Source organism: Besnoitia besnoiti, assembly GCF_002563875.1.
Source record: "Besnoitia besnoiti strain Bb-Ger1 chromosome Unknown contig00007, whole genome shotgun sequence".
Lineage (NCBI taxonomy): Eukaryota > Apicomplexa > Conoidasida > Eucoccidiorida > Sarcocystidae > Besnoitia > Besnoitia besnoiti.
Genome location: NW_021703915.1, coordinates 1,271,887 through 1,291,762, shown reverse-complemented (window position 1 = coordinate 1,291,762; position 19,876 = coordinate 1,271,887). Strand labels below are relative to the sequence as shown.

The following is a 19,876-nucleotide window of genomic DNA, read 5'->3' as shown; positions in this document are numbered from 1 at the left end:
ATCAAAGGCCTCGCCCTCTCCGCCCTCGCTCCCTCCGTGGTTTGTTTCTTGTGAAGGATTCCCGTGCGGTTCTGAGAAGGACGCGGCGCCATGTTGGGGCGTCGCAGGAAGGGGGGCCTGGAGCGCTCAGCCGCGCCCGCGAAAGAGACCAAGAAGTGGAGGTTGGAGCTGAATGAAGAGAACGCTTGCGCCTCTCCTCGCTTGTCTTCGCAGCCGCGTACCTCCCTCAGCATCTCGTCCTCATCATCTGTGGATTCGCACATATACTACGTGGACTCTGCTTCTGAGCGGAGTCGCAGCTCCTCGTCCTCCCGGCCCTCAGGTGTACGTACACCCGGGGACAGGCGCGAAGGAGAAGAAGACGCGCTTGCGCCGGAGCTGACGGAGGAGGAGCTTCGGCTGCTCCAGGCGGACGACGACGACGAGGGCGAGAGGGAGAGGGAGAGGGAGGATCGGAAGGCCGAGGCTGACAAACAGCAGGCAGATGATAGCGCGCAGGGGAATGGAGAAGAGGTTGCGAGGCCGAAGAAGCGACGACGGTTCGCGTGGATGGAAAGCGACGACGAAAGCATTACGGCGAGCAGCAGTGACAGTGAAGAAGACGAGGAGCCCAGCGCGCTCCCTCCGGCTGCAGAAGAGCCCAAAACGCCGTCGCCATCCTCGGCCTGCCCGACCCCCCTTCCTCCTGGCGCGCCGCGCAACAGTTTGTTCACTGTTTCTCCGCCTTCTCTTTCCTCGTCTTCTTCGCCGCCGTCTCTCGGCGCTGCGTCGCCGCCGCCCAACTCGTCGTCGCCTGTCTCTCCGGAGGCCTCGACCGCGCCTCCAGAGCCCGAGCGGGATGTCGTGTCGGCGTCAGTCTTCGTCTCTGATTTGGCGGCGCTGGGGCTCCAGTTCGCGGGCGGCGACCGCGAGGAGCTCTGTGAAGGCATGCAGCGCTGCATCACGACTTTGTACCTGATGAATTTGTCCTTCGAGGCCTCCCTCGGCGAAATCGAGACGTGGGTGGAGTCGCACCTGCAGGTCCGGCCGCTGGACGTCTTCCCGTCGCCCTCCGCGACCGCGCCCGACGCGGCGCCGCCCGGGGCGAAGGCTCCGTTCGCGGCCCCGCGGTCCCCGTTCGGGGCTGCGCCCCCGGGGGACAGGTCTCCCAGCGACTCGCAGCACCACCGCGGGCGGGTGTTTGTCGAGTTGGGCAGCTACACCAAGGTCCGCCTGGGCGTGCAGAAACTGAACGGCCTTTACCTTCGCGGGCGCCCAGTCCGCGCGCTCTTCGCCTTCACCGTGAAGGGACGACCTTGCACGTTGCAGACGGCGATGCATCTCAAGTTTCTTCGGCAGCACGTGCTGCAGGAAGTCATGGGCGTGGAGGGCGCGCCGCGATTCCAGCGAAAGAAACCTGGATGGAACATCGACGGCGGCTGTAACTGGGTCGGCACCTAGACGCGCCGAGCGACCGCGGCGCTCAGAGGGGCGAACTCTACGGAAGAGAGGGAAAAGGCGAGGCAGCGAGGCACCGGGCGCGCATCTCGTTGCGGGTTCAGAGGAAGAGAGCCTGGGGATGGGGAATTCACAGACCGTAGGAGCCGTCGCGTGTCGCAGACTGGTCGCACGCCCGTGTCTGGAGCTCTCGCGGCGCATTTGATATTGAACTTTCTTCATCGTAACTGGTGTACATGTCAGCCATGATAAGCCGGTGTACAGGACGTTCGAGACACGTGGCAGCCGAGGCGAAGGGGGGGGGGGGGGGGGCGGAGGAAAGAAAAAGGGGAGAGCGCTGTATCACACGCGCATCCATCGCTGTTCTGACGCTGTATACGTATCAGAACGCTCGGAGGGAGTGCGGCTGTGTCCGCGCTGCAGTGTGATGCGCGAGACTGTCGAGAGCGCCGCTTCTAGAGGAGAGAGGGAGAAGCGGGACAGAAGAGGCTTCTACTTCAAGCCATCGTCATCTAACAGGGAGTGGTGGCGGAGATCGTGCGGCTGACGATCGCTCAGTCAGCAGCCATGACCAGACGCGACGCTTGGCGCATGGTGCAGCTCACTGGTGACGGGCGAGGACTGGGACGTTGCAGAGAGAGGCGCGCGGTCCGACGGAGAAGAGACAAAGCAAGAGACTGGGGCAGGAGACGAGGATGGAGAGAGAAGGAAGAGAGAGAAGGCGAAGAAGAGGATCCCTGTGCGTGAAGAAAATGAGCGCACCACGCAGGTGCCTCACGGTTGCATCCGAAGCATGGCGTTGCCTTCATCGCAGAGAAACGGCGGCAAAAGAGGGGCTGGGAATCAGTTTCGTCATGTGAGAGTGCGGAAAAATCGATTAATCAGGCGCTTCTGATACAGCGGCGCAGCGAGCTCCTCGTGGATTGGAACTGGCGGCCACGGTGTTCTGTTATTTTGTTGTCCCCCCGACAACGCTCTCCGCTTCGCAGCGGCCGTTTATGATGATATGACTCGTTTTTGTTCCTTCTACAGCTAGTCCTTTCCGCCTCGCTTTTCTCGCTTGCTAGTACCGGAGTTCGCACCTTCCTCTGTAGCTTGTCGTTCAGCTAGCGACGCCTGCTCACGTGCTAGGCGTGTCTCACCTCGCCTGCGACCTCGCGTTTCCGAGGTGAGTTCGGTCGAGATTCCCCGACAAATATATTCGCATTTACCCGTACAGCGGGTAGCACGGGAGCGGTGCCTGCGTCGCTTGAAGGTACACACTGGGACGGTCAATAGCACTGACGGTCGCTGGACTGATGCTGCAGCGATAAGCCAAAGTCCACACCGCATTCGGGGGTAGAAGAGCCGTTTTATGTACGAGGACGGCATGCACAATCTCCGCGCAGGGCAGTCCCCATTCGCTGCAGTTTCGCCGGCGACTCTCTCTCTCCTCAACACCGAAGAAGCTTTTTTCCTGTTGAATACGTAGGATAGTATCCGCTCACACATGATCAACGGAGTCTGCGTGGCGCGACCCTGCATTTGACGTACGTAGCTTTCCTTATTTAATAGCTCGAAGTTGTTTAACAAAAATTTTTTTTTAAAAAGGAACGAAAATTACATTCATGTATCGTTGGCGTGAATTGGAGGACACAACTAGGCACTTTGAAGCTTGCGCCTCAAACGGCTGAGGAACCTGCTGATGCGAAAAATGTATCTACTCTGCGCCGAGAAGACTCCCTAAAACTGCAGGAATGTGCTTCAGGCGTTCTGTTCGTCCCCCTCGACACGCTTTCGCAGAGCCGCGCCGACAGACTCGAGGCGTGATATATATATATATATATATATATATATATATATATACTTTTTACGGCTACATGTTTGAGACGGTTACAACAATTTCTCTCCAATTTAGGAAGCTTTGTTCGCTGGACTGAGGCCCTGGATGCGTCAGCCTGCATCGAGGCACTGCCAACAACGCCAGAAAATTCTGGTGTTGAGACTGAGCACGCGCGCATCAACTCTGCTCGTGTCTGCGATCCGGCTGCGTGCGGGGAGGGAGGAATTCAAAACGATTAAGAAGATTACCCTGAACCTCGACGCAGTCGCGGAACTTCCACGAGCTGTACATAAGGTGCATATAAGATACGAAACGTCGAAAAATCCCGCCACACGGCTTCGAAATGCATGCGGTATATATACGGTAATATCTATACCCCATATACGCCAGCGCACATTGTTGAGTGTGCGCGTGGGGCTGTCTTCAGGCCAGTGGCCAACAGGTCAAAGTACACACACGGAAACACACACACATCTCCGCCACTTTCTCCTGCACATGTTTAGCGACGTGTATGCGTGTATCTCACGCGTATGCGGTGCTCCCGTGGTTGCCGCTTTTACGCACAACGCCGCCACCCGCGCACATACCCCTCAAACCAGCTTGGCCCAGCCTGTTCCTTTTCTTCTTTCGCCGGAAAATGTCGCAGCCGACTTCACTTCCCTCTTGGCTGCATAGGTCTAGCCCGCTTGGCGGCCTTCGCTTCTATTTCTTCATCCCTTCTTTGCTTGGCATCTCTGCCGCCTCGCAAGCACTCGCCGATGTACTGCTTGCGACATCACTCGTCGCCGAAGATGCTGATGCCGAAAACCCCTCCTCGTTCAGGCTTCTTCTTCTTTTTCTTGGACTTGGCTCGAAGCCGTTGGTAGTTGCTTTCTTCTTCGTCCTCCACCCTTCGCGATTTTCGGTCTTTCCTCCTTCGCCCTTCTTCACCTCGTCGCCGCGGCCGCTCGCCCGGCTTCGCCTCGTCGTCTGCGGCTCGCGGGCGGTCGCGCTCCGCGTCGCCTTTCTTCCGCGGCAGAACGGTGAACTCCTGCAGCTCGGCTTCGTCGCCCGTGTCCCGCACTCGCCTCTGGAGATTCATGGACATGCTGCGCGCGTAGCGTATCTCTGGCGCGTTCGTCTGCGGTCGCTCCTCCGCCTCCTCTTGGCTTTCTTCTGCTTCCTGCGCCATCTCACCCTCGGCCTCGTCTTCTTGCAGGAGGGGCGCCCCCGCCTCGCCCTCCTCGCCTTCCTTCGGCCTCAGAAACGGCACGATCTTCGTCGTCTTCTTGATTCGAACGACCGCCTCCTCTTCGGGCTCCACCTCCGCTGCGTTCCGCCCGCCCCACGCCCTCCGCGGATCGCGCCCCGCGGCCCCCGGCCGGACCACGACGTCCGCGCCGCGGTCGTCTTGGAAGTGCAGCGTCGGCTGGCGGTCGCCACCAAATTCCTGACGCACAGAAGCCCAGTCGTCGTCTTCCTCTTCCTCCGCTCGCGGCAGCAGCGCCGAGACCCGCCGCGGGCCTCCGAGGCCCACGGCTGGCGCGATCGAGGACCGCAGCGGCGGCGAGCTGCCCCCTCGCCCGGCGCGCTCGCGCTCCCGGCGCGCCTCCTTCTCCCTGGCCAGCGCCTGCGCCGCAGCGGCCGCCAGACGCGCTCTCTCCTCTTCCTCGTCGTCGTAATCCGCCAGCAGCCCTGCACTCCGGTGATGACGCGGGTGGCGCACGCCTGTGGGAGGCGCGCCGGCCGCGCCCGCGGCGGGCTTCGCGTCCTCCTCCTCCAGCGACTCCGAGCTGCCAAATAGCGCCTCGAACTGGCCAAAAGGCGACCCCGCCGGGACCTCCATCTGCCGCTTCTTCCGCTTCCGCAGCTCCTGCAGCGGCCGCGGTGCCACTTCGCCTTCCGAGACGCGCCGCCGCCAGTCCTCGATCCGCTCCTCTCGCGCAGCCTCCGCCTCGCGCTGCGCCTCGCGCGCCTCCGCCAGAGACTCCGGCGGCAAATACACGCCTGGCTCTGAAATGACAAGAAAACAAAAACAGAAAAGCCCTGAAGAACGAACCAGAGGCACCAAGGGTGACGCGGACCCCGCACACTAAGCATATATCGACAATTTCGTTTACTCACATAAAAAACAGTTTTATGTATTTTCAGCGGCATGCAGCTACGCTCTAGTTGAATACGCACGTATTGGCGTCTAGCTTTCGGGGCTTCGGCACACGCGACCCGCCTAGCGGTGGAGTGGCGGCCGCGCCGCAGAGCCGGTAACACACAGACCGAGTGAAAGGTCATCCCGACGCACAGAGATCGGGAAACTGATTTTTTTCTCTTACGCAGCGAGACGGCGGGACCCTTTGCGACGCCGGCGAGCTCTAGAACCTGTTTCTGCCTGTGGCGCTGAACCACGCCTTCTTCGGTCTGCTCCTCCGCATAGGTGAGCAGGGCGATGTCGCTTTGCACGACGTCGATCTCTTCGTTGAGGTCCTGCAGGGCCCTCTCGAGACTCGTGATGAAAATTCCCTTTTTCTTGTTCAGCTTGTGAATGCAGCGTTCGTAGTCCCCTGAACGATTCGCGCAGACGTACGCGCCGTAAAGAAGTCACACCTGCGCCTTGCCTGGGGCGTTCAAACGGACGTTTCCTTCGCAAAGTGGGTGCAAACAGCGCCTTGACGCCATCCACCTCCACATGCTCCCAGGCGTCCACATACAGACCAAATGCATGTGAAAACATGCGGTCACGCGAACACTGAGGCTTTCCGCACCGCAACACATAGATCGAGTGCACGTTTATGCGCAAAAAAATAGTGGCCTTTCATATAAAATCGCTTCCGTCTTGAGCAAAACTAGAATCCCAGCACTCACGCGGCGCACTGCGGCTGAACCATGTGTACCTCTGAATCTATCTGTCTCTATCGCTACCTCTATACTTGTATCTCTATCTATATATCTATGTTTAGCAATATACATATATCTCTAAATCTATATATCTTTATAGATGTATACCGGTATTTATCTACCTATATATCCACATATTTGTACAGAAGACGCTCTCACGATGCTCGCGCGGCCACTCTCCGAAGCCCAGGGTTGAGAGAGGCGTCGAGAACTTTAGTCGGACCTCACGCCCCCAGCAGAGAAACAAGCGACAAGACGAGCAACAGGCGAAACCGCGCGCAGACTCACCGAGAATTTTCAGGTCGTACAAAATCATAAACTGCTTTGCTTTGAGGAACTCCAAGTCGGTCATGTACTGCTGAATGCGGACAAGCTGCGTGCCAACTAGCGCCCTCTCGACCCGGTCCTGCGAAGCGAAAGGCGCCAAAAGAGAGAGCGCGTGAAAAAAAGAAGAAAGCAGATGATCTCGAGGAACAAAAGGAGGTGCACACGGAACAGCCACGCCGTCAAGCCAATGAGCGAAGAAGACGTGCATAAAAAGCCGATCAGAGGACGTCATTGTCTTTTCCTCTCTATCACTCTCAGGCGCGCGGCGACACGCATGCTGATGCGCCCGCCCCACGTCGGGAGAGAAGTTCCGAGCGCCTCCGTCTGTCACTGCCTAGAGAGACCGACATGATCTGCCGCGGCCGCGGAGAGTGGGACGGCAGCTGTGGAAGATTCGCAAGCGTCGCAGAGGCGAACGATTCGATTGCGACGATAAGGAATGTCTACCTTCGTGGTGGAAGGGAGGTTCGCGAGCGCAGGGAGACCTCGAAACGCGTCGAAAAAGCGGTCTCGAAGAAGCGCCGCCTGGTCGTCTAGAGACGCGGCGGGGCCTGTCGCGTTCGCCTGGCCAATGGCGAGTTGAAGCGCCTTCAGGAAGGCCTGCGGCGCACCACAGCGTCTCTCGTTGCCAGCAGAATGAAAGGCGTCCAGACGTCACTCAGGCAAGCGTCGACTCATGCCATTATCGCTCGTTTGAAGCAAACAACTCCGACCTTCCGTTTGACGTTTCACGTCACGCAGGCATTAAAGTGCGCCTCACATCCGAAGAGCCACGCGTGAGAACACGTGGAGTTTTGCGAAGAAGAATCGATATAGAGAGCCTTTCACGTCGTCCGTGGAGTGGCCTGCCTCCTCCCCCACTACAAGGGTTTAGGGTTTAGGCCTGAGTGCTGCGGAGGTCTCCGCTTTCTCGCTCGAAGTCCACGCACGCTCACAATGCCGGCGATGCCGGCGAACCACAACCGCATCCCCCCCTTTTACACGTTTATAGTGTGTGTATGGATGCCTCGGCGAGCCCGCTACTCTACAGATGCTAAACCCTCGTAACGTGTCATTGCATTTCGTTCTGTCTCTTGGTGCATTCCTAGCTACTCTCTGTGGCAAGATCTTCTACAATAGAGATACGTTCTGCCAATGTGTTCCACGCAGCTGCCGGTGTTCCTCGATATTGGGGCGTCGGCTTTGTAGCGTTGTTAGGTCGCATAAAATTGATCTTCACCCCTACGTGTGCGTACCTTCCAGTAGAGAATGACCGAGTCGTTGACTGAGAGCGCCATGCGTTTCCGCGGCTCCACGCCGTAGATGTCCACGAGGCTCTGCTGGAGCTCCTTCGTCGCGTCGAGCTTGATCTGCGCGTAGCGCAGGTAGATGAAGGCGAGCAGCAGGTAGTTCAGGTAGCAGAAGAAGATGATGACGAAGAAAAAGAGGAAGGCCTCGAACTGCCACGTGAGCGGGTTGCGCTGAATCTCCGCGGACGTGATGGCGTTGAAGTTCCAGCGCGACGCCAGCACCATCAGGCACGAAATCACCGAGTACGTCGGCGTGCTAAAGCCCCGGAACTCAACTCCCAAAATCGTGTACCCTGTGAAGCGAAAAAACGGAAATCGAAAGCTAAAGCCCACTCCAGCGCGTGAAAAAAAGTCGGGACAGGAGCGGACAGCCAGACATCGAGACACACGGAAAAAGCGCTTTTATCGCTCGCCTGCTCGCAAGCTCTTTGCTTGACTCTCCAGTGGACTGCCTACCTAATACAACGTGTATCAAAAAATATTTTTACATTCAAGTCGATGCCCCAGTGTGGAGGCCGGGTTTCAACGTGTGCCTCCACCCATGGGAAGGCCAACTGTGTCGACTGAGCACACGCACGCCCTAATTATCCGTGCCTTCTATTTTTGTATGCTCATACAAGACAGTATCTCGAAACCGGCGCACGAGCAGAGACAGCTCGCGATGTACCTGCGAAGCAGAAGGCGAAGAAGGCGAGGACGACGAGGAGACTGGCGAAGAAGATCTGCGCAGAGGCCCCGTAGAGCAGCTCAATCAGCTTTCTGGACTGCTGGAAGCTCTCAGGCACCGCAGCGGTCAGCGTCAGCGTCCGCACCGCAACCATCAGGAGCACAAGGACGGCAAAAATCTTTGTGCGGAAAAGCCCGTCGCCCTTTGCCTCGAGAGCCTCCTGCAGGCGCAGAAATCGCGTGAGCGACTCCGCCGTCGGCGGAGGCGAGTTCTCATCGTCTGAAAAGGAAGAAGACATCCAATGAACGCTTAGCGAGCTGAGGTAGACCCGGGGCTGGGCGACAGGCGAGGGCGACGAAGCAGCCCAACCTCAGGGCGTAAGTTCACGCCCACATCGAATTGATCTACTCTGCTTTAGGGCTTGCGGTTTAGGTCGCGTCCTCCCCCCCCCCCCCCCCCCCACGTCCCCTTCTCTCTCATTGGCGCAGCCTCTTACTCTGGGCGCACCTCCTCCTGCCTCAATGCGCCCTCCATCTACTTTCGTCTGAATACCTCGCTTTCGTCATCTCCGCACCTTGCGAGGAACCTGGGACCCAGACCCAAGGCTGCACGGGCCCAGGGACGATGTCGGGGATGTCCAGGGAGTCTCCGAACTCGCCCCAGGCGCTTTGGATGCCGGCAGGGCTCGCCAGTCTGCGCGCCTGCGCTCCACGTCCCATGTCGTCCGCCTGGGCGCGTCGTTCGCCCTGCGCGTTCGCCTCCTCCACGCCCTCGCCTGCGCGTGCGGCCTCGGCGTGGCGAGCCGCGAGGTGGCGAATTTGCGTGGACGAAGCAGAGAACAGAGAGGCAAGAAGAGAGCGACGCTGTACCGAGGATGCAGGCGACGGCGACGGCGATGACGGCGGAGACTGTCCCTCCGGCGGTCTCCCGCGCGAATCAGCTCCCAAAGCCTGTCCGTTGTCATCTGAGCTCCGCTGAAGCGCGCGGGCGACTGCTCTGGCCGGTCTTGCCTCCTCCGCGTGTCTCCTGTCTCCTCGCGCTCCCCTGGCGCCCCGAGCGCCCGATGTCTCCGCCTCGCTCGCTTCCTCCCTAGCCCCAGGTCTTCTTTCGCTGCCGCCTGGCCGCTCCACGGCATCGGCTTCGCGCGCTGTCGCTTCGAAATTGCCCACCTGCTGCTCCCTGGCAGACGCGAAGACGTGGCGCTGACCTCGGCGCGGATCTCCGCCGCGCGTCGTCGGCGCGGCAGGCTCCGGCGCTCGGTGAGTCGGGCGCGGGGCTTCTTCGCGGTCGGCGTCGGCGAGGCGCCGGGAGTGCAGGCGGTCGCCGCGCGCGCCGGAGAGGAAGGCACCTGTCCCCAGGCGGGAGGTAGACGCGAAGCCGCTCTTGTTCAAGTTGCGGCCGACGCCGAGCGACGCGGGGCACTCCCAGCCTGGGTTGAAGCTGACGCCGAACATCGTGATGTAGAAAAAGACGAAGAGCGCGAGGAAAAGGAGAATGGGGACGTCGAGAAAGAGGCAGAAGGACGGCGAAAAGACGCGCTTCTGGGTCGCGTGGTACGAGTACATGATGTAGGCCAGGAAGCAGCCGCAGGCGAGCACGATAAATACAAACGACGCGTGAACCGACGGCGAGGTCGGAGACAGAGTCCACGCCGGAACAGCAATCACTCTGGGCTTCACCGATAACCCGCCTGCGTTCGACATCTCAAACGTCACCTGGACAGAAAGAAACACACAGGTGGAGCCCCAGGCTCGGAGAAGCAGAGAGACGAAACGCGCCGCACCAGAACTCGAGGGACGGTCCGCTCCAGAAGGTCGCGGACAACACGCGACAAAAAACAAAAAAGAGACAAAATACACACAGCGAACGGCAAACACATCTTCACTGGAGCACTACCGCATACAAAAATAGATACATATATATAGATATATAGATAGACAGATAGACACAAAGATAGATTAGTCGAGCATGGGATAGAAGCTAATAGCCATCTGTGCCATACGCCCCCTTGCCCTTCACACATCGCGTATAGACACAGTTACGAGCATAGACGACGACCTGTTGGCCTCTCTTACCTTGTTGAGAATATACACCCCTGAGTCTCCGTTCAGGTTCAGCCAGACGACATCGAGACTGTAGAGCTGGTAGTCAAGAAAGCCCCCTTCTCGAAGACTCTGAACTTTCTTCTTGAGACTCGTGCGGCCTGCGTAGAGCGCGCGAAACTCGTCCGCCGACAGATTGAGCGTCGCGGCTCGGTTGGAGCCTAAGAGAGACGCGAGCGGTCCACTGAAGCTCGTCCCCGTATCCGCCCCGCCCACCCCGCCCCCTGCACCGCCTCCGCCGCTTTGGTCGGCTAATATTCGGGGAGTTGCGCCTGGCGAGGCCGAGGGCGAAGCCGACGGGGACCACGGGGCGGCGCCAGACTCTTTCTCGCCTGAGACAGTCGGCAGCTGTTTGCCAGGCATCTGCGGAGTGAAGAAGAGGCCGACGCGGTAGACGCGCTCCTCTGGGTCGGCGACGTATTGGGCTCCATTGACACCGTAGGGCTCGGAGCTGAGGGAGAAAAACGTCTTGGGGTTGAGCCGCATGACAGGCCAGACGCTCGACACTGCAAAAACACACAAAAACACCTGGGGGCAGTCCAGAAACGCGGCACAGAAGACTTCCTCATACTCCGTCTCATGCTCTCGAAGCCCCTCTTGAACGTAGAAACGGAAAAAAACGGGCTTGTCAAACAGGTTCACGCGACGCTGGCTTTCGCTCACTGGACGTGGAGGGGGCGCGGCACTGGACGCCAACGCGCTTGGCGATAAGCAGCGCGCCGGGATTGGCGAGCGGCGCGCGGTGGGAGAGGTAAGGCGCAAAGTACGCCGCGTTCAAAATCTCGTCCGCCAACACTTGCTCCAGCCAGTCGTAGATGCCCTCCAGCGAGGTGACTTTCCGCAGCGAGATCGTCTGGTACAGAGGCTGTGGCGAGACACCAGCGAAACACACAGCGACGGAGCCCTTTCACAAGCGCAGACGCGGTGAGAGGGGGGCGGAGCAATCGAGTCAGCGCGAGACCTGAGAGGCCGCGACGCACTCCTCGGAGACAGCGGCAGCGCGGTCGCAAACGCAGAAACGAAAGCGAACCACAGGGTTGAAGAAGAGGGACCACGGAGACAGAGAGGAACCGAGGGAAGGCGACGCGGGCTGTGACGGCCAGGCAGGCCTGCACAGCACAACGCCCCACAAAGCGGCGGGTCTCTCGGCAGCACGCCCCCTCCCCCCTCAACACTGCGACGGCAGGACAGGCGCGAGGTGAGAGACCTAGAGACGAAGAAAGCACGAAAATGGACGCTTCCTTCACGACTCCCTCCCTCTCTCTCTCCTCTCTGCCTCCCCTACACGTCCCGCTGCGCGCCCAGTTCGTTCGCCGCCTCGCTCTCTACCTCGGAGAGGGCCTTAAGGACTTCATCGACCGTCGGCGCGTCCCCGCGGCCCCCGGCGCGAGCCACGTCCTCGACGTCTCGGTGCTGTCTCTCCGCGGGGCGAGCGTCAGCTGTGGAGCCCTCGGCAGGCGCCGAGGCGTCAGCCGTCGAGTTGGCCTCGGCGGCGCACAAGTCGCGGCGGAACCAGAGGGGCGGGGAGGCGGCGAAGTCCTTCCGCGTGGGAAAGGGGTCGGAGGAGAGGAAGCGCCGGCCTTCGAACTGCTCGCTGGCCTCGTGGTCGCGGAAGATGCGCGGTGCGTCGAACAGGAGACACAGGCCGACGACATACAGGAAGGCGAAAACGAGCAAAAGGCCCAACAGCCACCGCGCGGGCGTCACGGCGTCGTCGGAGATGTGAGACACCTTCACCCCGCGCTCCTCCAGACGCTTCCGAGTCTCCTCCTCGCGCCGCACCCGCTCCGCGCTCTCGGCCTTCTGCTGCAGCCGTAGAGCCTGAGCACAGAAGAACAGACAGGTGCGGCGAACGCAGGCAGGATAATCGAAGAATACGCACAAAGCAGAGAAGAGAAGAAGCAGAGGGTCGAGATGAGGCGAGCAGTGTAAAGACGCAAACAGTCAGGGAGAGACAGTGTAAGACCCGAGGCGAGGCGAAGAAGCGAAGTCCAAGAGGAGGTGCGAGAAAGGTGCGCGGGATTTGGGAGAAGGTGCCAGCGCCTCTCGCATGCAGCAGTCGCCGGCCGTACGCCGCGCAAACCTCCGCCGTCGCGAGACGTCTCGCTCGAAGGCTCTCGTTTGAGTTTGTTTTAAACACTCACGTCGTCGCCGGTTGCGCTTCGCGAAGGGTCCGGCGTGCAGCAGAACACGAACTCCACGAGGCAGTCACACACTTGCTGTGGGATCTCCGAGCCTGAGAAGAAAGGTCTCAGCCGCACGCCACGGCCAGAATCACACGCCGAAGACACGCGCAGACGGACGCCTTCCACCCTCGAGCTGCCGCACCCTAAACCCTAACCAAAATCGGAGGCGCAGTTCGCTCACCCGCGACGCGCGAGTCGAGACGACGTCAAAAACGGGGGAGACGCATATAAGGCACCGACCGGGAAAGCGCACCTCTACGTCAGCGGACGCGCGAGGCGGGTGCGTTTAGACAGAATACGTGCATCGCGGTCGCCAGGCCCCAGCGAGGTGAAAGCACAGACTCTGTCTCCAGAAGTGTGGTCGCGCAGCAGGTCCGCGCCCGAGGGCACTAAACGGGGGCGAGGTGCCCGCAGAGGCGGGGCGACGCAGCGGAAAGAACTCGAGAAATCGATTCGGTTTCTGCGTACCGAGAGCCTCCGTCCCCGTGTGACCAGCCTTCACAGTGACTTTGCGAACTGCGTAGACGACGAGGACGATGAGCATGGGGAGCAGGATCGTCCACCAGAGGAGAATGAAAATCAAGTTGTACAGTGCGGCGACTGGCGGCAGCACCAGCAGCAGCGGAGAGCCAAACAGCAGCGAGAGCGTCTGGAAAATCGATGAGCCGTACGACGCAAAGGCATCGACCTTCACCCCTGAAAAAAAAATTCACAGGAAGGTACAGAAACGTAAGCGCCTCGTGGAGGGTGCCGAGCTGCGCGTGGCTGACAGGGACACACAGGGCCGCCTCTACCACTGTGAGCAGGCGGGCATTCGGCGTCCACCCCTGCAGCCGCTACGCAGGCGGCAACGAAGCTAAAACGAACGCTGCGCCAGAGGAGCTTCATTTCGGTAAATTCATATAGATAATATATATGTATGCTCGGTATATCCAAATATATGTATGCATATGCCTGCTGGATTGCCTCGCAGACGGTGGGCGACCCCGAATCTATCGTTTTTCGATTTCCGTCCATGCATGTTCAAGGCAGTAGACACCCGCAACTAGACCTATTACAGCTAGTCTGCCTCACATCTTGACCGTCATACAGGGAACAAGCAGGCACACGGCTGGTGCGCATGCGAGAGAGGACGTTGTTCTTATTCATAATCGCTCGCGACAAGGCAGCACGAAGGAAATTACTGACGAGAGGACGGAGCTACGTCTCCATGCATATTTGACACAGCTACGCAGGGATGCATGTGTAAAAACGTATTCACGCGTGTAAATAAACATCCAGCGACGCGTACGCGTACCTCGTTGTGTGTCTGTTCAGATTCAGATCCAACTACAGGAATTAAAATGGACTCACGTGTAGAGCGCGGACAGAAACGCGCCTCCGGAAATTCTCACACGTATATGTCGTCTCTTCGCTGCTTGCTCCCCCCCTCCAACTCGCAGCTCGTCGTTTCTGTGGCTTTCTACGTCTTCTAATAAGTGAGTATATATGAAGAGAGTCATGATAAAATAGTAGGTCTCTAGCTCGTCCACAGATGAAGGTATACGTAGTTAAACTAAGGTCTCCCTTAAATAGACTGAAGAAGATTCCGCGTATACCGCGGAATCTCCGCAAACGCGGGCACCTGGTAGATGCTACTGGTGCCTGCACCTCTCCTCACCCTCGCTCCGGCGCGTGCTTTTTGTCTCCTCTCTTCTCACGCACACACTCTCCCTGTCGCTTCTCGCTCCGTCGCATTTTTTGTCTTTTCGGCTTTGCTCGCTTACCGACAAGCAGGTAGTTCGAGGCCGCCGCACCAAGGACCGCGAGTCCGACGACAAGGTGAACGCCAGTGAACTCGAGAATCGCGTTTTTGAGTGCACTCTGCACGACGAAGAAAAAGAGACTGGCGTTGGTGAGGAACTGCAGGGCACGCATCAGCGCGAAGAACGTGGTCGCCACGATCAAAAGGCGCGTGGTGTCGTCAAGAATATCTGAGAAGACACGAAGAAAAAAGACACCTGGGTCTCTTTTCCGCTCTCCTTTTTGACTACCCGAATCCCTCCAGCACGCCTTGTCGCTTCTCTCCATTCGAACCAGCCCGCACCGTCGAAAACATGACGTCCCATGCATTTGCCTCTCTTTCATCGGTGCCGAGTCCGTCTCCGGTCGCATTCGCCTCAGCTTTCTTCCTCCGCCTCTAAGCCTCCAAGCCTGGTCGGTTTTCTGTCTCTCTGTGCTCCGCCGCGAGCGCAAGACGCGAAATTTCAGGTTTACCGATGAATTTGATGGCGTTCGACGTGTTGATCGTCTCTGGGAGCAGGCGAGCGACCGTCGCGCGTCCCACGAGGAGGACGGCAGTGAGGAGGCCGCAGAAGACCGCTCCGAAGACTTCCCAGCGCCTGCGCAGATACGCCATGACGGAGTGCTCGGCGCGGCCTCCGGACGAGCTAAAAAATAAAAAACACACACACGAAAACTCCGCACGCACACCCCTAATCAACCCGATTCTCCGCTGTGCAGGCGCCATATTAATATATATACACATATATATATATATATATATATATACAAGAGTGATATCTTGTGTGAGAGACAGATCCAACCGGCGTCGGTGCAGCTGCCAGAGACCGTCCCCAAGATCTTTCACCTGGTGCTACAGAGCACAGGGTAGCTTCGTTCTGGCTGCTTATACCGGGGGCCGGGCGAGTTGACGCGGGAACACACCGGGGTCGCTGACTCCGCAGGCCGCCCCTACACCGTAAACCCCACCCACGCGCTTTCTCTGCGGTGGCAGACGCCAACTAGCAGGCGCGTGAAACAGCCATACAACTGCAGCAACTCGATAGACCCCATCCCTAGTCCGCGCGCAAGAGGGCGAGCCCCAAATAAGCTCAGTCGCTGCCTTCGACGGGCCTCCGCCCCGCCCGCGCCAAGGGTCGGCAAGCATTCGAGCATGACGTCATGCCGCAACCGATGTAGCAGGCGGCGCGCGCGGCCCCGCTTCGGTGACTCTCACCGCACAGCGCTGTTGACGTATGAGAAGGCGTAGAGCTCGAGAAAGAAGTAGCAGAGCGTGACGAGAAGAAACGCGCCCGCAACGGCCACGGACACGAGGAAACTGGAAACCAGGTTGACAAACACGCTGCACCCGGCAGTGATCAGCCCCGTCGGCTCCTGCTCGAACACAAGCTCGACGTCTGAAAGGACACAGAAAAGCAAACGGTGACGCGGCAGCAGAGACTGAGACACTGCGAGACACACGCACACGCCCTCGCGCTGCACACAGTCGCCAGAAGACCTCTGCGGTGCCCCGCGAGACTGCACCCCCCCCGCCAGCCGCCACGCCTCGCACGCGCAGGAGACCCTCGACTGACGGTGATCCACCTTCGTGAAGGGAGTCCGTGCGGAACCGGCCGGTCTATCACTGATAGCGACTGCTGTCTGTGGCCATGGACTGTTCATCCTGAGCGGAATGGACGTCTGCCACGGCATTTTTGGCGCCTCGCACTGCGCACAGTCGCCTGAAGACCGCTGCGAAGTCTCCCCCGCCTTCGCGCCTGTTCAGGCAGACACAGTCGCGCGGAGCGAACGGCATGGGAGCAGGAAAGGCCAGTCCAGAGAGCAAGAGGGCAGACCCCCCCCCTTGCGCCGCGGGCGCGGCCGCGACGGCCGGCCGTGGGTTCGAAGCCGCCTCAGCCGGTCGAGACGGCGGCCTCGGAAGACCTGCGGCGACCTCCCGAGGGGGGAGAGAAAAAACACCTACGTGAAGCGTTGCCAAAGTTGTCCCGTAGAAGAAGCCGGACTGTCACCGATCGCGTCAGGGGCGAGAGCCAATCGCCCGCCGTCAGAGAGTCCAGCTGCGGCGTAATGTCAAACCCCCAGGGCTTCCCGTGGATCTCAGTAAAGTCCAACTTGGTCTTCCCGCCGCCTGCAGGCACGCGAGACAAGCGTCGAAGGGATGAAGCGCAGACACACGCACCAAACACCCACCGAATCCGAGGGGGACGGAGGCAGTGCGCGAGGCGCCGAACAGGAGACCTGCCTGGACTGCTCTCCACGGCGAGAACGGAGGGGACCAAAACCGAAACGAGTTGGGGCGCCGAAACCTTAAACCACGCCTTGAGCGGAAAAGCGACCGCCGTGCGCCACTTGCACGCGGTCCAGCCATGCAGGCTGCCCGTGCTTAGCGGGAGAGGACGAGGACACGGGGCAGAAATGCCGGCCGCAGAGCCACGAAACCGACAGGAAACTCCACGCGCAGACGGAAGGGAGGAGTGAACAGGGAGCAGGCAAGCATGTAAGAGAGGCAAGCACGTAAGTAAGAGAGGCAATCAGAGAGGCAAGCAGAGAGAGAGAGGAGTGAGGTTGCGTGCGTGTGCAGGCGTAGGGTTGCCGCGCATCTGCCGTCATAGGATTTTTACCCTTTGCATCCCAGACGTTGCGCATGAGGCGCCTGGAGGTGTCGAGTGCGTTCTCAATGAGTTGCCCGCGCTCAACAGTGAGCGAGGCTTCCTGCACGACGAGAAGGTCGGAGACGAGGCCTATGAGCAGAATCCTCCGCAGCACGCGCTGCAGCCACTGCAGGACGTCGTCCCAGCCGAGGAGCGGTACGTGCAAGAGGCCGAGCGTCTCCCACTCGCCTTGGCTCGCGCCGTCCGCCGCGGGAGAGGGGGCGGCACGCTGTGCCCCAAGGCCGTCCGCCGGATCCGCTGGGGCTGCGGGCGCGGCGGCACCCGGCGCCTCGGCCGCAGCGAGGCGCCGGCGCCGTGACCCCCCCTTTCGAGGCAGCTGCGTCGAACTTGAGGAGAGCTTCTGGGCGGCACGCGCCCGAGGGGGCGACCCGCTCGTCGGTGGGGAGGAGACAGCAGGAAAAGGCAAAGAGGGCTGGGGTGAGGGGGGCTGGGGCGAAGGGGACTGGGGCGAAGGGGGCGGGGGCGAAGGGGGCTGGGGCGAAGGGGACTGGGGCGAAGGGGACTGGGGCGAAGGGGACTGGGGCGAAGGGGGCGGGGGCGAAGGGGGCTGGGGCGAAGGGGACTGGGGCGAGAGGGGCTGACCTTCGGCAAGAGTGCCGGCGGGCACTGCATCCCCGCCCAAATTCACCGAGTGCAGGCCCTCTGGGTTTCCATCCCCCGGTCCCGTCGGGGAACCCGCTGGCGCTGCCCTTGATGTGGCGCTACTCGACTCGGAAGCAGGGTACGGAGACGAAGGCGACGAAGGCGACGAAGGCCCGCCCGCGGACGCGGAGAAAGGCGACGGCCACCAAAGACCGGGAGAGTGCGGGGACTCGAGGTTGGCATCTTCACCTGGGGGAGGCGAAGGCAGACGCAGAGCCTCATGCGCAGGCAGTTCGCCAGACGGAGACCCGGGATGCCGAGAGCCCCCGGAGGAAGAGGAAAAGGAAGAGGTGGAAAACGAGACAAAGCCTGAAGAGGAAGAAGCGGAAGACGAGGAAAAACCTGAAGAGGGAGAAGCGGAAGACGAGAAAAAGCCTGAAGAGGGAGAAGCGGAAGACGAGAGATAGTCTGACAAGGAAGAAGCGGAAGACCCGAGCAAGCTTGAAAAAGAAGAAGCAAGGGAAGCTGAGCGAGCGCTTGAAGAGAGAGATGAGGAAGAAGGCGACGAAGAAGAGAGTGGCTCAGCACGGGGGGATGCAGACGAGGAAGAGCCAAAACCCACGGAGTAAGAGCGAAGGTCCACGGAGGAAGGCCCTGACACCCCTGATTCGCTACTTGAGACAGGGGAGTGATGGGGCAGACGCGGGGGCGAGGGAGAGCGGGACGGAGAGGCGTGCCGGGGAGAAGGGGATCGAGAACGATCGGATGTGGAAGTGGTTGAGTGACGCGAGTTCGAAGGCGGCGAAAAAAAAAGCGAGGAGAAAGAATTGCCACCAGCACTCGAGGAAGAAGAGCTGTGGCGGGATCCATGTGCGCGAGAACCGGCAGATTCCGCGACGACAGCAGACGAGGGCGAACCAGGCAACACACGACGCCGTCCGCCGTGCGGAGACAAGTTTCCCTCTAGGGGCAAGGGCCGCGCGCGAGGCGACGGAGACCGCCCTCTCGCACGCTCTGCCGCCGCCGCCGCGAGAGTACGCAGATTTTCATCGGAAAGACGCCTCCGTGGCGCCGCTCCTGCCCAGCCGAGAGCAGGGATGGTCGCCCTCTCCGCTGGCGTCTCGGCACTCGAGGGAAGAAAATGGCGGCGGGGAGCACTCACCTCAGACGGTGGGGGAGGCCGCGGCGGGGCAGCGGAGAGTCGCCGCGGAGAAGCCGAGAGCGAAGGAGCGCGAGCGAGGGGGTTGTCGGATGGAGGCGTCGAAGGCGACGACTGAGACGCCGGGGGCGAGGCGGCGCTCTGGTCGGCGCGCAGGGGCTCTAAGAACGGGGCGCGGAGGAGAGTCTGTCGAATCGCCTGCCGGGTAAGGTACTTGTCGTGGACGTCGGCCGTGAGGATGACGGACGCGAAAAAGAGGGTGATGAAGAAGAGCAAGAAGACGAAGAAACACACTGTGGGGCGCTGCGCCTCGAGCGGCAGCACTGAACACCTCTGGCTTTCCTCGCGCACCCTCTCCCAAAGCAGCATCTGGTTCTCCGCGTTGCTCTCTTCATCCTCAGACGGCGTCGGAGAGTCCTTACTCTCCTTCAGCCCGCGCGGCTTCGCGTCGTCGTCGAACACCTTCATCGTTGCGGCGAGGCATTGCAGAGACGGAGGGCAGGCGCTGCGCGTGCCGAAGAAACCCGCCGAGGCGCGGATGAGAGCAGTCGCAGCAGCGAATGCCGTGGAAAGAGAGGATACCGGCGCGAGCGAAAAAGCAGAGGAAGGCGGACATCCCAAGCGACAGAGCAGCAGGGCGAGCAGGGAGCGTAAAGGCGCAGGCAGGAGGCAGAGGAAAACAAAAAAGACCAACCAGGAGAAAGAGGAAACTGCTGTGGACGCCTCTTCTGCGAGCTCGCACTGCGGCAGATGACCGCGCCGTGGCTTCGCACCCAGTGGCAGCCACTAGCAGGGAGGCCACGGGCGAGGAAAAGAAGACGCGAGACGATGCAAAAGGAGGGAGGGGAAAAAGTCTCAGAAAGAAACGTGGCTTCTGCGACGAACAGGGGGTGACACTGCAGTCTACAAGACATGCCGCGGGGCGTCTGTAAAAATGCGTCCACATTTCGTTCCCGAGTCTTTTCCCCTTTTAGAAAGAG

General features: G+C 60.3%; 2 protein-coding genes across 2 annotated transcripts; one reads left to right on the top strand and one right to left on the bottom strand.

Moving 5' to 3' along the window:
• Nucleotides 1-90: 90 nt before the first annotated feature.
• Nucleotides 91-1,440, top strand: BESB_072060 (uncharacterized protein; the record flags this gene model as incomplete). Its single annotated transcript, XM_029365579.1, has 1 exon — nucleotides 91-1,440. One exon carries the CDS (start codon nucleotides 91-93, stop codon nucleotides 1,438-1,440), a length of 1,350 nt encoding a protein of 449 aa, XP_029218063.1.
• Nucleotides 1,441-4,034: 2,594 nt separating this feature from the next.
• Nucleotides 4,035-19,364, bottom strand: BESB_072050 (uncharacterized protein; the record flags this gene model as incomplete). The annotated part of the gene is made up of 17 exons (XM_029365578.1): nucleotides 4,035-5,251; nucleotides 5,569-5,796; nucleotides 6,419-6,536; nucleotides 6,905-7,057; nucleotides 7,693-8,039; nucleotides 8,414-8,692; nucleotides 8,988-10,128; nucleotides 10,489-11,021; nucleotides 11,179-11,380; nucleotides 11,845-12,336; nucleotides 12,660-12,751; nucleotides 13,170-13,397; nucleotides 14,468-14,674; nucleotides 14,958-15,130; nucleotides 15,700-15,880; nucleotides 16,447-16,611; nucleotides 17,105-19,364. 17 exons carry the CDS (start codon nucleotides 19,362-19,364, stop codon nucleotides 4,035-4,037), a joined length of 8,016 nt encoding a protein of 2,671 aa, XP_029218062.1.
• Nucleotides 19,365-19,876: the final 512 nt, after the last annotated feature.